At 35.4% G+C, this 16186-nt stretch overlaps 1 protein-coding gene across 1 annotated transcript in view; it reads left to right on the plus strand.

The window, feature by feature from the left end:
- The window catches only part of RALYL (RALY RNA binding protein like), an 823485-nt gene that overhangs the window by 715495 nt on the left and 91804 nt on the right, over positions 1-16186 (plus strand). Inside the window, exons 8-9 of the mRNA XM_069100197.1 lie at positions 624-671; positions 13010-13173. Of these exons, the coding sequence (XP_068956298.1) occupies positions 624-671; positions 13010-13173 (212 nt within the window). The remainder of the gene's footprint in view (positions 1-623; positions 672-13009; positions 13174-16186) is intronic.

The raw sequence follows: 16186 nt of genomic DNA on the forward strand, positions 1-16186 counted from the left end.
AAATGATCATATGGAAGGAAAAAAAATAGTGAAAACTATAATATCTTCTTCCTTTGAGTAGAGGAAAGGGAAAGGCGGCCATTAATTATTTGTATTAATTATGTCACGTAACATGAGAGACAGCATTGTGTAGGGGATACAAATCTAGCTTCAGATTCAACCTCTGACTTGTCCTGTATTAAGACCCTGTAGAAGTCATTTAACTTTTCATTGTCCCCAGGCAAATCTCTAAGATCCTAAGCAGAATAGCACATGCTAATTTATGATCTACTTTTGAAGGAAGGAGTTTTCTCAGTAGGATTTGCTACACTGGTAAAGTAACAAATTCAGAAAACTCACCCATTCTCCCCAAGTTACATAATGCTTATTCATTTTACTATTAATTATGATCTTCTAACCTGCCAAAGGAAATTATTAGTTCATATTTGTAAAAAAAATTGGCAGTAACTTTATATACCTTTGTATGAAATATGTATATTACTTTATAAACTCAATTTATAAATAAATATGTTGAAAATCGGTCTGAAATAAGAAAGTCAACAATATTAAAATACCACAAAGCCATTTGTATAAGTTTACTGAATGCCAGCTGATAATAGTTTTTGTATCTGTTTCCTTTGCAGTGGTTATGTCTTTGATTATGATTACTACAGAGATGATTTCTACAATCGGTAAGTTGTGCTTTACTCCTTTGTGACCCTTTATTCTGCATGGTTTTGTGTTCAAATGCTTCATGCATTTTGCTCATAGATGTTTCTTGATCTAGTTTTAAAAGATTTTTTTGATTAAACAAAAAAGAACCTTTCCCACTGTGTCAAAAAAAAAAGTCTGCCAGAGGATGAAGTTATTAACCCTACATTTTTCAAGTCAACAAGCATTTATCAAATGCTTACCTTGTGCCCAGCACTGTGCTAAGTAGTGGAGATGCAAAAAAGACAAAAACAGTCCCTAAACATTCAAACATTTTCTACAGTATCTTCAGACTTTAAAGATTTTTGGAGATGCTTGCTTTTCTTACTGTCTCGTATTATAAATTAAGGAATATTTGGAAAAGATTTACATGTTTATATAAAGATTTTTTTCCTGATTGTGATGGGCTTTTGAGAATTCTTGAAGAATAATTCAAGAATGCTTAAGATCTAACAGGAATTTTGCAAAAGCAATAAGTGTTTCTCTATTCTGCTAAAATACAGCTACTTTCATTCATTCATTAGGAAAACATTTACTAACCAACTTCTGTGTGCCAGATACCATGCTAGGTTCTGGGACTACAAAGACAAAAGTGAAACAGTTCCTAATTCATTTGACCTCAATCGACCCCCAAAGACTTATCTACTGAGTCATAGATAAGTTGTGATATTCATTAGTGTAGGAAGCTTCTGTAACTTTATGTATTCTTTTTTTCATGTCCCTTGAAAATATATTTTCCTAGGTCTAAAGATGTCCTTAAAAGAAAATAAGCATAGTCTAAAATCTAATTATCTAATACACCTGAAACATAGTAAGTGTTTAATAAATGTTTGTGATTGGGAGCGGCTAGGTGGCACAGTGAGTAAAGCACTGGCCCTGGAGTTGGGAGGTCCTGAGTTTGGTTCCGGCCTCATACACTTAACACCCACATAAAAATATACTAGCCGTGTAACCTTGGGCAAGTTACTTAACCCTAATTGCCCTCCAAAAGGCAATAAATGAATGAATGAATGAATGAATGAATGTTTGTAAAAAAATAAATAAATGAATAAATGAATGAATGTTTGTGGTTGATCAACCTATGCTTTAGCAAAATCACTTTCTCAGTCTGTGAATAATATATTGGTATGTGGAGAGATTTGAGGCAGTAAGGCCAACCCAAAGGCTATTTCAGTAGTCCACGTGAGAGGTGATGAGGGTCTATACTAAGGTGGTGGCTGTGTGAATGGACAAAAGGTGTGTATGTGAGAGATGTAACAGGTGAAGAAATGACAGGATTTGGCAGGTGATTGTATATGTAGAGAGAATGAGAGTCAAGAGTCCAGAATGAAAGTAAGGTTTTGAACCTGAGTGACTAGAAGGATGGTAGTATCCTTGTTAGCAATAGAGAAGTTCACAATAGGGGTGGGGATAGGAGAAAGATAGGGTGTTCCATTTTAGACATATTAAGTTTGAGATGTCTACAGATATCCAGTTCAAAATATCCAATAGGCCATTTGTGATGTGGGACTAGAGCTCAAGACAGACTAGGATCTATAGATCTGGATATATAAATCTAAAAGCCATCTACAAAGGTAAATGGTATTGAATGATCAAATGATCATTGAATATATGGTTTGGTTTTGTTCAGTCATTTCAGTTGTGTACAACTATTTGGGGTTTTCTTGTCAAAGATACCAGAGTGGTTTTCCACTTCCTTCTCTAGCTCATTTTACAGATGAGGAATCTGAGGCAAACAGGATTAAGTGACTTGCCCAGGATCACACAGCTAGTGTCTGAGGCAAGATTTAAACTCAAGAAAATATTCCTGACTTTGGCCTGGTGCTCTGTCCACTGCTACACCCAGGTGCTCTATTTAATGTATGGACACTGACGTAATAATCAAAGGAAAGAGTATATAGAGGGGAGAAAAGAAGACCCAGGACGAAGCTAAAATGTGCCTTTTCATAGTCTTTACTTATTTCCTCTCTGCTGGATCAAACAGAACAATTCTAATCCCCTTCCCACACAAAAGCCCTTCAAATACTTATGTACCTTCTTAAATCATCTGTTCTCTATAGTAAACATTCTCAATTGCTCTACATAGTTTTCCTATGGAGTGATCTAAATGCCCTTTACAGTCCTGGTTGGCCTTCTTTAGAAACTGTAGCTTATACTATGTCCCAGTATAAGGGACTGATGTCCATGAGTCCTGCTAGACAGAGTGACTAACTGCATTCATTTGTAAGATGTACAGGCAGGAATAGTGTGTAGTCTGTGACCTATAACAAAGGAAAACTAATTTGTCCACATCAGAATTGGATCTATAACCATAGCCTCACTAATATGTTCATAATAACTGAGTGAGCCAACCACAAATATCATTAAATGTATATTTCATTCACAGTTATTGCTGTATAAAATTTCTATGGAAATGCCCTTGACTAATGCCTATTGCCATATCATCTATAACTTATACATGAGAAAGTTGGGTTTTTTTGTACCCAAATATTAATTTAGTTTGTAAAGAAACTTTCCTTTACAGAAAGATTTTCCCAAGCTATTCTGATAATTCTTAAGAATTTAATAGATCTCCCAGGAGTGATAAGAAGGTTAAGCTGAATTTTTAAAAATCTATTATGGGTACTGCAGTTATAAAAGATAATCTTTAAACTTTGTTTCTAATATTCTATAATTACATATTGATGATAATTAGATTTTTAAATGTTTCTGCTACAGCTTTTATTGATTCCTTAATGTGGAGAGCACTAAACCTTAGGACTATGAATATCATATTATTCAATGAATATACATTGCCTCATATTCTATAGCTATTATTTTGAACCAAGTAATTGTAAGACATGGAGGTGACCCTCAAATTATGCCAGTAGAATTCAAACTTTAGCAGATTCTATCAAGGTGATAGGCTTTGGGGATAGGCTGAGTAGCAGAATGTATGTCTGTCATCCAAAGATCTGGCTAATTTTGGAGAGGCTCATAGCAAGTCGAATACAGAGTGATGAATTTTTCAGCAAGTACAACTTTTCAAAGGTGAATGACTAAGTCATAGATGGCTTGCAATCTTCATTGGCATGGCAGATAGAATTTCCATAACAACAAAATCATAGATCTTTAAAGTATAGGACATTCATGCTTCATAACATTGTCCTCATTATGCATTAGATTATCTCCCACTTCTAAAAGATTTCTACCTGCATGTCTTCATAAATATCCAAGGAATGCTCCTCTAGGAATCAGAAAACCTAGCTTCTAGCTACTCATCCCTTCATGCCTCCTATTCTCTAATTTGCTCATTTTGTTATTGGACAAGTCACTTGAACTTTTTGGTTATTGGTTTTCTCATTTGTAAAATGAGTTGGGCCGAATACTCTCAGCTTCTTCTAATTCTGTGTATGCCATATCTTCTGCTGGGCTCTAAGCTCTGTGAAGTCATATTTTTTAATGTTTCTGTCTTCTCCATTACCTGGCAACATATGTAGTAGAAACTTAATAAATGTTTGATGACTGAATAAATAAATTAAGGAGTGCTTGAATTTAACAGTACCAAAAATGACGGATTTGCTGTGCTATTTGTCTGTTTATAATCATCTAGATTTTTCTTAAGGGAAGGTAAGCATCTGCCAGCAGCAAATATTCTCAGTAGTTACCCTGTAAACATCAATGCCCAGGAAAACCAAACAAAAAGGAGAGGTAGCATATGAAGAGGAAAGAGAATTTTTGTCCCATCACCAAATGTTTTCAATTACTATAATATAACCAATTGCAACTGAACCTTTTTTCACCACTAAAGTCAGCAAAGATGCTGTGTAAACAGTGAGCGCCAAATTATTTTCTTAACAGAAAAATAATAACAATCATGCCCGAAATGCTTTTTACAAAGCTAAAAAAAATTACATTTAATAATAAGCAGCTGTTCAGTTCGATGCTGATTTTTGTAAGGACTATTCTGCTTACATTTATTCATATATTATCACCCCTTTTTCTCACCTTCATTTCTAAAGCTGACCAGATGGAATTTGCTTCCTTTTTTATGTTTATAAGCCAGAAGAATATATGGGCCTCTGCTAATCACTCTCCGCTCATTGGCTAGAAGTGTGTCCTTTTGGTGATAGTTAGAGCAACTTAAAGACTTGTCTCTGAGTCAGTCTTCTAGCCCCACCAAGGATCATATAGTTTTGGGGTTCTGTGTGAAAGTCCTATAATGATTCCACACCACAAAAACTTATGTTATTTTCATTCCCTACTAATTAAAACTTACCATTTTTCAAATTGAATATTCCTGAATGGATGGATTTGAATAGTTATAATAGAAAGGCTAACATTCCACTAGATGCATGTGTGCCTTTAGACAACTATGAAATTCTAGGTTATTGAGAACTCTCTGGTACCTTGAGCCATATTATTTTTTTTAGACTTACTAGTTATGTATTAGGGATTCTGAAGAATTTAATTGCTTGATAGGCTTATATATTTTCTCCAAACTGTGTGTGCATGTCAGGAGAAGGGCAGATAGTACAGAATCATTTAGAGCTGGAATTCACCTTATTGGCCATCTGGGATAACACCCTTATTACAGATGAGAAAACTGAGGCCCATGGTAAATATCAGACCTGGGATTCTAATTCAGGCACTTCAAGTCTGGTGCCTTTCCCACTACAATATTCTTCTTACAATGCAAAATTGTAAAGTACTGTCTTTGCATGTAATTTAAAAATGAAAACCTTTTTACACTCAAATAAAGTAAATTGATATAAAGAGCTGAAAAAGGTTGAGCCCTCAGGGAATGTTTTCAATTACTATAATATAACCAATTGCAACTGAACCTTTTTTCCCCACTAAAATCAGCAAAGATGCTGTGTAATCAGTGAGCACCAAATTGTTTTCTTAACAGAAAAACAATAACAACCATGCCTGAAATGCTTTTATAAAGTTAAAAAAGTTACATTTAATAATAAGCAGCTGTTCAGTTCTAGAAACATCTTGTTCTCATATTAATTAAAAACAGGAGCAAATCCAATGTAATTTCAGTGATGAAAAACTCTTAGGTCAAGTTAAAGTTGTTTCAGATCATTGATTACAGAGTATCAGTGTGTGGTGAGCTCTCACAAGTATTGGAAAAATACAAGTTCTGTCTGTTTCTTAATGCTCATTTCAATTGACAATTTACCCAAGTGGATTCCATTATATAGGATTTCCCAAAGGTCTTAATTCAAATTTAAGCTTAATAAATTTATTTTGGATATATTTAATGTATATTTTCATAAGTATGGTTTTGGAGTATGACTTTAATACTTTGATATTTAAAGGGGCAAAAATTCTTACATAACATATACAGAAGTCCCAAAAGTCTCAGAGCAATTTTGAGCTTATGGGACATTCTGTGAAGTCATGTAAGAATTTCTATGCCTAACTTTTGAAAGTTTAAATACCGTGCTTCAAAATTATAATTATCAAAATTTACATCAATGTATTTAAAATATACAATTATTGTCCTATTTCAGAATAGCAGAAGATATGCGTAAATTATTCTTAAAATTGGCAGCTGGCATTACTAAGCTTATTTCCTTATCCATCCTAGAGCTCATATATAAGGTAATTGAATAAATTATATGAAATAAATGGGAAATTAAATTATTTACCATTGTATGATTTTCATGCCAAGGAATGACACTGAACAATAATAAAAACAACTATTGTATTCCAAAAAGTAATTCCCTGGCTAAATGAGACATGGTATGCAAAGTCTTATCCATTGGAAATATCTTTCTGAGCCATTATCTAGGTCAGATAGCCTTGTCAGGCTGACAGGTATTACTAATAGTCAATGTTGGAGTTTGCAGAGATGAATGAATATCGATCTCAATTTGTGCAACAGGGAGTCCCACCAGCCCAACTAATGGCAATCAGTGATTTCAGTGAATGGTGTTTTCAGGGCTTCCACCACCCTCTGGGACTATTTTGTAAAATGATACCTTACCAAGTCTCTCCAGTGCTATGCATGGAATGACTTTCCATCTACCAACTCGTGTGTCCCATGAACACCAAGATTTCTCAGTAGAAATCTGTCATCACCTTGGAAGTCTTGAATGACCTTGACAATGACCTCGAGCACCATGTCATTTATTTCAGTGTTCTTCTGGACCAAAGTTCTAATAGGTGGTAAGTTTCCTTTGTCTTCTCTCTCAGCCAAGAGATACATTGGTTGTGTGAGTCTCTTCAGAGACTTCAAAACATAAATCAATGGGTAGGTATGACTGATGCTCAAACACCAACAAAATGTAAAGCCAGTGGCATCATTCCTGATGGAGCTGCTCACATGTACTAGGAAAGTCATATTCAGATGTACTGAGATTTTCATTTTAGTCTCAAAGCACTTAACATGTTCACCAGGGTATGGTTGAAACATTCAAATTGTGGTCCCCCTTGAAGATCATAAGGCATTGTATTAGACTTATTAATACTTAGCTTAATAAAAAGCTAACATGTTTTTAAGCAACATTTTGAAAGTCTCTGCCTAAGTCCAAATGAGTCCTGCCAGGAAGTATGTATACTTAAAAATACTCCTCCAACCTTATGAATTAGTCTGTTACCACCAATGTGTGACATACTCTTACCCTCTGAGAACAGCAAATGTTAGAATTGGGAGGAGAAGTAAGATCTGGGTTGATTGATTTGTTCAATCAAGTTACGTAACACCACTTAAAAGAAGTGATGATACCCAATCAATTGATCACTTTCAATCACAGACTTTAGACTAGGTGTTATTGTACTTGGAATGGGAATGATATTGCATGGGAAGAAAGGTTCAAATAGGCCAAGGGCTCTTAGTAATGATTCACAAAGCTAATTTAGAACTGAGGTCAGTTGAGAGGCTGGAGCAAGACTGGCTTTCCTGATCCACTGAGGAGAAACCTATTGGACCAGATTGAGGGTGGGAATGTGCTGCTGATCTGAGAGAAATAGAGAGGACAGACCTTGCCTTCAATTTTGACTAGATCTCATTGCTCTCCTCTCCCTTTGACTAGAGGAGGATCTTAGGAGCTTTTCAGGGTCCAAAGTCAAGTCTTCCCATTGGTATTTTAGTGGTCTCCCCAAATCAGATGACAGCAAAAATGTCTATATTTAGAGTCAAAGACATACTGGTCATAGATTCCTGGCTCCATAAGAAACCCAGTAAAGAAACTACACTAAGCCTAAAGGTACTTTTTGAGCTGCCACAAGTGGGAGAGACATTCAGCATTCAGGAGCTATGAGTTGTGTGGGAGAGACACATGCTTTAAGACTGAGCCCACCTACCCATGGATTCTGTGTATACTTCTGGTAGAATATGCCATAGACATTTGGGTGTATATCTTTGTACAAACAGTTCTTACTGTACCATTTTGTAAATGCCTTTTTCTAAAAGTGATAACACTGGCAAAATAATTCTTAGCTGATAATCTTGGGTGAGAGTACAGTAATAGGGGAATCTAGTTGATTGCATTAGAAAAATCACCTCTGACTCCTCCTGGGCACCCCTAAAACCATAAAGGAGATGTATAGCCTTCCTCTGGGAAGAGACTCATTCATAAAAGGAGTGGGAATCCTCAGAGCTCATATGAGTTACAGTAGGCTCCTTTCTCCCAAAAAACATATGAAGCAGATATCTTCATTTTTACAGATGAGAAGAAGGAGGCCCTGGAGCTGTTAAGTGAATTGCTTATGGTCACCTAACTGTTAAGTGACTGATGTGGAAAGCTGACCTAGGTATCATCCTCATAGCACTACATTTTTTTTACATTTTTTTACATTTTACACCCAAGTTTTCTTAGATGATTATTTAGGTCCTTTTCAATTCTAAAATTCTAAAGACCACCCCTTACTTTATAGATGAGAAAACTGTAAAATAGAGCTAAAATGATTTGCCCAAGGACATTCAGTTAATAAATAGCAAAGCCACACCATGCTGCTTCCTCTAGTCCCCCAGTTTGAGTCAGCCATCAAAATAGTTTGTGATCACTTAAATTTTGTACAGTGCTTAGCCTAGGGCAACAGGTGCAAGAAAACTCAAGGACTTCACCCTCACCTATTAGCAATGTGACGAGCTAAACACACACACACACACACACACACACACACACAAATACTGAAATAACAATGACATGATGCTCAAGCTTATTGTTAAGATCTTCAAGGTAGTAACATATATATGTGTATATATATATATATACTTATATCCATAATATACACACAGATATACATATATAATACATATTTATTTTCTGGTCACATTATATATAATCAGTGTATATACATAAATGCATGTGTATTTTTATATGTGTGGGTATATATTCCTATACATATGTATGTATGTGTGTATGTGTGTGTACATATTCCCAGTTAATTTTAGGCAAGAAAATTGACTTCACCAAAACTGTTTTCTGCTTTTAAGATCATGTATGCCTTGCTAACAGGATTACTGAAAAGAAATCTTTAGACATAAATCTGATTTTGAGATGAGAAGAATTCTGAGGTACTACCTTTGTAAAGTAGTACCAATGCATTCAGGATATGAGGGTCATTTCTGAAGCTACAAGAATAACATGAACTAAATATCTACTGTATGCCAGCCATTGTGCTAAGCACTGAGGAGACAAAAGCAAACACCAAGCAGTTCCTATCCTCAATTCTGATGCCCAATAACTGTACCCTAAGGGGAATACTGCCCCTCCAAAGAAAAGAAATAATTGTTGTTTCAGGTACAAGATTAAGTTCAGCTACTTTGGGTGGTACTCTTTACAATCCTGGACAGAGTTCTGGAAATATTAATGTTCTTTTCTTTCACTCCTATAAAATATTATGTTAGTTGTTTTTGAAGTGTAAGAATATAGAGTTTTGCCTGAACATGCTTCTAAATTCCTGGAGGAAAAAAAAAAATATATATATATATATATATATATGTTGGGCCTAAAAACAATTTTTTAAAATCAATTTATGTATCTTGTTTCATTTTTTAAGTTGCATTGTAGAGGCCTGAAGCTTTCACACTGGAGAGATCTGAATCTTGGGTATAGACATTGCCATGGTCCTCTTCTAGTAGCTTTATGGTTTGGAATTCATGATTATTCATGATTATTAAAAGGCCTTACGTGACTGAAATTAGGAGTGGGTTTAATTGCTCCTTTTTATCTTTTTTTTTCTAAAGCAATTGGGGTTAAGTAACTTGCCCAAGGTTATAGGGCCAGTTATTTTGTGTGGGTGCCAAATATCTGAGGCCGGAACCAATCCCGGGTCTCCTGATGCCAGGGCCGGCGCTCTTACTCACTGTGCCACCTGACAGCCCAACTCCTTTTTATCTTTAAGACCTTATAGATATGGGTGGCCTTCATATCCTGTTCCAGCCTCATCTTCCCAAACAGTAATATATTGACTTCCATATCACATCCAATGCCAAGAGTATCTTCATTGTAATGGACCTCACAGACTCTTGACCCTCTTGAACTGTCTTATTTCATCTTTCTTCCTTTCCAAATATCACTCAGCTTTTTCCTCAGAACATGTTTATTCCATTTCAGAACATTTTACCTCTGATATAAGAAAATCTCTAAGTACTCTGGAGTTCTGTCTGGCAGTTTTAAAATTAGCTTTATATATTCTTTTTTTCCTTTGTGTAATGATGTTTTTAAATTTTCCCCAGAGTGTCTTATCATGAAAGGATTCTTTTTTTTAAATGGAATTACTGTATCATTCATTTTTATGCCTAAGAGAAAACTAATTTTCCACACTAATATGTTATATAAGGTTTTTATTTTTTTCCTGTCTTTTCTCTCCTGCTCACCATGACATTGGATTATTGCTATTGATCTTCTATTTTTAAAGATAGTACAAGAATTTAATCTATGTAATGGGAACAAAATGTTATATGTAGCCATTGTATTTCTTAAATCAATAACACTATTATCTTTAGAGTTGATTGCCTAATTACACATCTTGTTCACTGAGAGATAGGTTTATATTCTGGGCAACTAAATAAATTCCAGGCTCAATAAGTTATTTTTTCCTCCCCTTTATTTTTTAATTTTTTTAATTATTTATTTTTAGTTTTCAATATTCACTTCCATAAGATTTTGAGTTTTAAATTTTCTCCCCCTCCTCTCTTCCTTCCCCAAGATGGCATGCCATCTAATATAGACTTTACTTATGCATTCATATAAAATATATTTTCACATTTGTCGCAATATAAAGAATTAGAACTAATGGGAGGAACCATGAGAAAGAAGAAATCAAAAAGAGAGAGAGAGTGCAAATAGTACACTTCGATCTGCTTTCAGGCTCTAAAGTTCTTTCTCTGGATGATGGATTTTCCACCATGAGTCTTTTGGAGTTTTCTTAGATCCTTACATTGCTGAGGAGAGCTAAGTCTATCAAAGTCAATCATCACACTATGTGGCTATTATTGTGTACAATGTTTTCCTTTTCCTGTTCATTTTACTCAGCATCAGTTCATATAAGTCCTTCCAGATTTTTCTGAAGTCTACTTGCTCATCATTTCTTATTTTATATTCTTATATTATATGTTATAGTCTTATAACACAATCCATTATATTCCTATATCACAACTTGTTCAGCCATTCCCAATTGGTGGACATTCCCTCAATTTCCAATTCTGCGCCATCACAAAAAGAGTTGCTAAAAATATTTTTGTACATGTGAGTCCTTGTCCTATTTTTATGATCTCTTTGGGATACAGACCTAGAAATGGTATTGCTGGGTCAAACCTCCTGCCCTTTATTTGTGTTGATGTTTTGTTTTGTTTTGTTTTTCAGAAATGGTATAGCAATACAAACTATGTGCATCCAAACATGGTATACATATACATAGATGAGTATCTATTTTGCATATCTTATACTATTCAAGAATAAAAAGTGTTAGGGCAGCTAGGTGGAGCAGTGAGTAAAGCACCAGCCCCAGAGTCGGGAGGACCCGAGTTTGGTTCCAGCTTCAGACACTTAACACCGACACACACACACACACACACAAAAAAAAAAACTAGCTGTGTAACCATGGGCAAGTTACTTAAACCCAATTGCCCTCCAAAAGGGCAAAAAAAAAGAACAAAAAGTGTTTACTATAGTTGCTGGCAATAAGATATTTTTGTTAATTTCTAGGGATTTTTCATCACAATTACATTTTTTAACAGGACATTTTCATCAGCCAGCTGTATGACACTGAGAAAATGTTGAATGCATCTTCTCTGTATTGTAGTTTCTTCAACTGTAATATGAATATAATAACACCTACCCTGCTCACTGCAAAGAGTGGTGAACATAAACATTATACAGAGAAACAGAGACAGAAAATTAATGCACATTAAGTGATAATCATGCTAAATATTTGCAGCACATTATAACTGTATCAAATCATTGTCAGTTCAAATAAGTGTGGGAATTACTTTCCATATACTTTCTATTCCATTTATACAATTTTTATCTAACCAACATACTATAGAGTTTATATGTGTGTATACACATGCATATAGTGAAAATGTTTGAAAAGCATATAATGCTATGTAAATATCATGCATTGTCACTAACTACCTAAACCATTCTCAGCATCTAAGCAACATTGCATTAGGATACCTGAAGGAAAACCTACATATCTGAGAAACAGCAAAGAGCACATCAGGAAGACCAAGGTTCAAAGACTTTTTTCTGATATTTTTTTAACAATGTGACCAGCAGTGTATTGTTAACCGGTAAGGATGCTCTGAGCACCTACTATGTGCCAGGTCCTCTGTTGAGTACTGAAGATACAAAAAGAAAAATAAGAGTCCCCATGATGGAGAGGGCTGTCCACATCCAGAGAAAGAACTACAGAGTCTGAATGCAGACTCAAGCAAACTACTCGCTCTCTCTTTTGTGTTGTGTTGTGTTTTGTTCTGTTCCTTCTTTCTCAGTGTTCGTTCCATTGGTTATAATTCTTCTTTACAGCTTGACTAATGTTTAGTGTGAAGGTATCTGTATAACCTATCTCAAATTCCATGCTGCCATGGGGGGAGGGGATGAGGGGGTCGGTGGATTTGGAACTCAAGGGATTATGGAATTGAACATTGTATACTAAAAGTAAATAAATACATTTAAATGAAAAAGAAAAATGAAAGTCCTTACCTTGTAGGAACTTGTATTCCTAGAGGGAGAATGCATATGCATAAGTATAAATAAAATATATATAAAATAAATATGTACCACATATATGTATGTATATATATCTACTATATATAATACATAATTGAATATTCTAGTAGCAAGTCAAATCTAAGCACCAATTCTATTTGTTAAAGGTTGTTTGATTACCACGGGCGTGTCCCCCCACCTCCCCGAGCAGTGATACCCCTGAAGCGTCCCCGTGTGGCTGTGACAGCAACTCGTCGAGGCAAAGGTGTTTTTTCCATGAAAGGGGGATCCAAATCTACATCAAGTGGGACTTCTTCTTCAGGATCAAAATGTAAGTCATTTTCTTCATTATTATTCCCTTTGGAAGAGTGTTTGAATGTGTTGTACGGGAAAAATATGTGTCTATAGAATCGGAGTTCTATAATGCATCACTTTGACTTGGTGAAATTGTAAATCATAGCACTCAAAAGGGGGCAGAAAATGGGTTTCAGGTTAAAAGATTAGACAGTATTCATCATATTGGGGCCATTTGCACATCAAAGCCATTAGTATGAACAAGTTACATGGCAATTTTCCTTAAAGGGTTACTATTAACTTGGAATGAATTTGTCTTATCGTGATATCTTCAGCTCAACTCAATTTAATATTTTTAAGTGCCTGCTACTTTCAAGACACTGTGAAGGGTACTAGGGATACAAAGACAAAAAATGAAGATTTCTCTTGCTTAAAGAGTTTGTATTATACAAGATAAGAAAAGAGCATTGACAACTGGTGGGGATATCAGGAGGTAAACAGGGGAACTGAGCCTTGAAGCACTGCAGAGGAAATGGGGATGGAAATGACCTGTGCAAAGATACAGAAATAGCAAGTAGAATGCTAAGTGTGGGGACATCAAATAGACCTAATAACTGACTCACAGAATCTCAGAGGTAAAAGGTTATCTGATTCAATCTGTACTCCTAAAACATCCCTGAAAGGTCGTTATCAAGTCTTCACTTGAAGACATCTCTATGTAGTTAATTACACACACACACACAACACAACACAACACATACACGTATATATATACATATATGTGCCTATATATAGCAAATATACCATATATCTTATATCTCTTATAAAATATAAATCATATATAGTAAAAAAATTAGTTCATCTTATCTCTTCAGTTTCTCATAATTTGTAGATATATTTTATTTATTTATATAAAATAGATGTATGTGTGTGCCACATAAATATATAGACATAGCTCACAGGTGGCATGGCTAGATGTTATCTGAGGTCTAGCCCACTATTACAAGGATAGAAAAAGAGAGCTGTGCTGGGACCCAGCTGGGATGAAGGATAGTCAAGATCCCTCCTCCAGTCTCTAAGATTATCAGGCTTGAATTAAATCTACCCACCATCCCTCAAATATCTCTAGTCTAGGACTGTGATAGGTTCAGAAAGAGACTTTCCTTATCACTCTTAAGATGAACATACCTCTTCACTTTTACTAGCCATCTTAGCCCTTCTCACCTAACACTGAGTTACACAATGCTGAGTAAACACATTTATCCAAGGAAGACAGCAAACAGAAATTGGAGCTTTACAGACTAGAATATACCAAAGAATTCATAGGAGTAAACTAACTCTTTAGCTGAGAGTCAAGTCAGATAAGATCTGAACTCAAACAAAGAGTGGGAATGTTCTTACTGAAGGGAGTCAGTTCTCTAGGATGAATATGGTGGGGTCCAGCTTCCTCCCATATTTGATTCTTGGGGCTCCCATTAGCCATTCAGAAATTTTTGTCTTACCCACCTCAACCTCTATCAAGGTCCTCTTTCTAAGTGTGTCCAACATTTTCTGGGCAAATGAAAAGTTATATTTAGATGTGTCCATATTGCTTCCCCAAAGAAAATGAAAATTCCTTGAGGACAGAGATGATTTTGCTTGTGTCTTTATTATCTTTCACTTGATAAGGTGAAGGGAAAAGCAAAATTATTATTGATTGATCAATATAAATAAAGAAGTAACTAAGTCCTGAGGCAGCCTATTTCACTTTGGGAGGCTCTAATTACTAGAAAGTTATCTAAATTTCAAAACTACTACCATTTACTTTTATGCAACTTTCAAACATTGTTTTTAGTTCTACTCTCTAGAACCAACTAAAACAAATCTAATTCTATTTCCATATAACAACCTTTTAAATACTTGAAAGCAATCAGCATGTTTTCTAAGTCTTCTCTAGACTAAACATTACCAGTTCCTGTACATATTCCACATATGTTATTTCTCCAGCCCTCTTATCATTCTGGGAGAATGTCTCTTTATTTGCTCTTTATCTTTCTTGAAATGTGGAAAACCAGACTGAACACAATAATCCATACATTATCTGACCAATCAGTAAGGATTTGTTAAGTTTTTATCAGGTGCCAGCCACTGTGTTAAGGATACAAAGAAAATTCCCAAATAGTCCCTGTCCTCAAGAAGATTATATTCTAAGGGGGAAGAGAGCTTCTAAATAAATAGGTACATACAAGATACCTATGGAGTACATGGGAGGTAACCTTAGTAAAGAAGGCTCTAGAAGCTGAGGAGACCCAGAAAGGCTTCCAACAAAAGATAGGATAGGAGCAAAGTCCTGAAGGAAGTCAGGAGTTCTAAAAGGAAGAGGTGAGTAGGAAGAATATTCCAGACAAAAGAAACAAACAGAGCAAAGGCATAGATCAAAATTCCTTCTTGTTCACAGTGACTCAACTTGAGAGTTTCTCAGCTCAAAATTAGTAGAAGTAGTAGTAGTAACTAGGATTTATATAGCATTTACTATGTACCAGGCATCGTGCTAAGGGTTTACAATTATTATCTCATTTAATCCTCTCAACAACCCCGTAAGGTGGGTGCTATTATTATCCCCATCTTACAGAGGAGGAAACTGAGACAAAGGTTAAGTGAATAGCCCAGGGTCACACAACTAGTAGATATCTGAGACCAGATTTTAATTCAGGTCCTCCTGATTCCAGGCTCAGTACTGTATCTAATGAACCACTTAGGTATATAGGATCATAGTATTTTGAACTAAAAAAGACTCTGAAGATCATGTAGACCAACCCCCTCCTCTGAGCTGGAAGAGGCCATCTAGTCCAACATCTTCATTTTCTGGATAAGGTCACTGAAGCGGAAGGAGGTGAAGTAACTTACCCAAGATCACACAGGTATTAAGTAAGAGGTGAAATTTCAACCTGGATCCTCTAAATCCAAATTTATCAATCTTTCCACTGTACTATGTGTATCACCAAGACAATATTCACAGTACTGACGGTGACTATGAATATATCATCATAGTTCTGAATTACAAAAATAAC

This window comes from Petaurus breviceps, unplaced genomic scaffold (genome assembly GCF_028583685.1).
Source record: "Petaurus breviceps papuanus isolate PSGF00001 unplaced genomic scaffold, PetGlider_PUasm1.0 38, whole genome shotgun sequence".
In the NCBI taxonomy this organism is placed as follows: domain Eukaryota; kingdom Metazoa; phylum Chordata; class Mammalia; order Diprotodontia; family Petauridae; genus Petaurus; species Petaurus breviceps.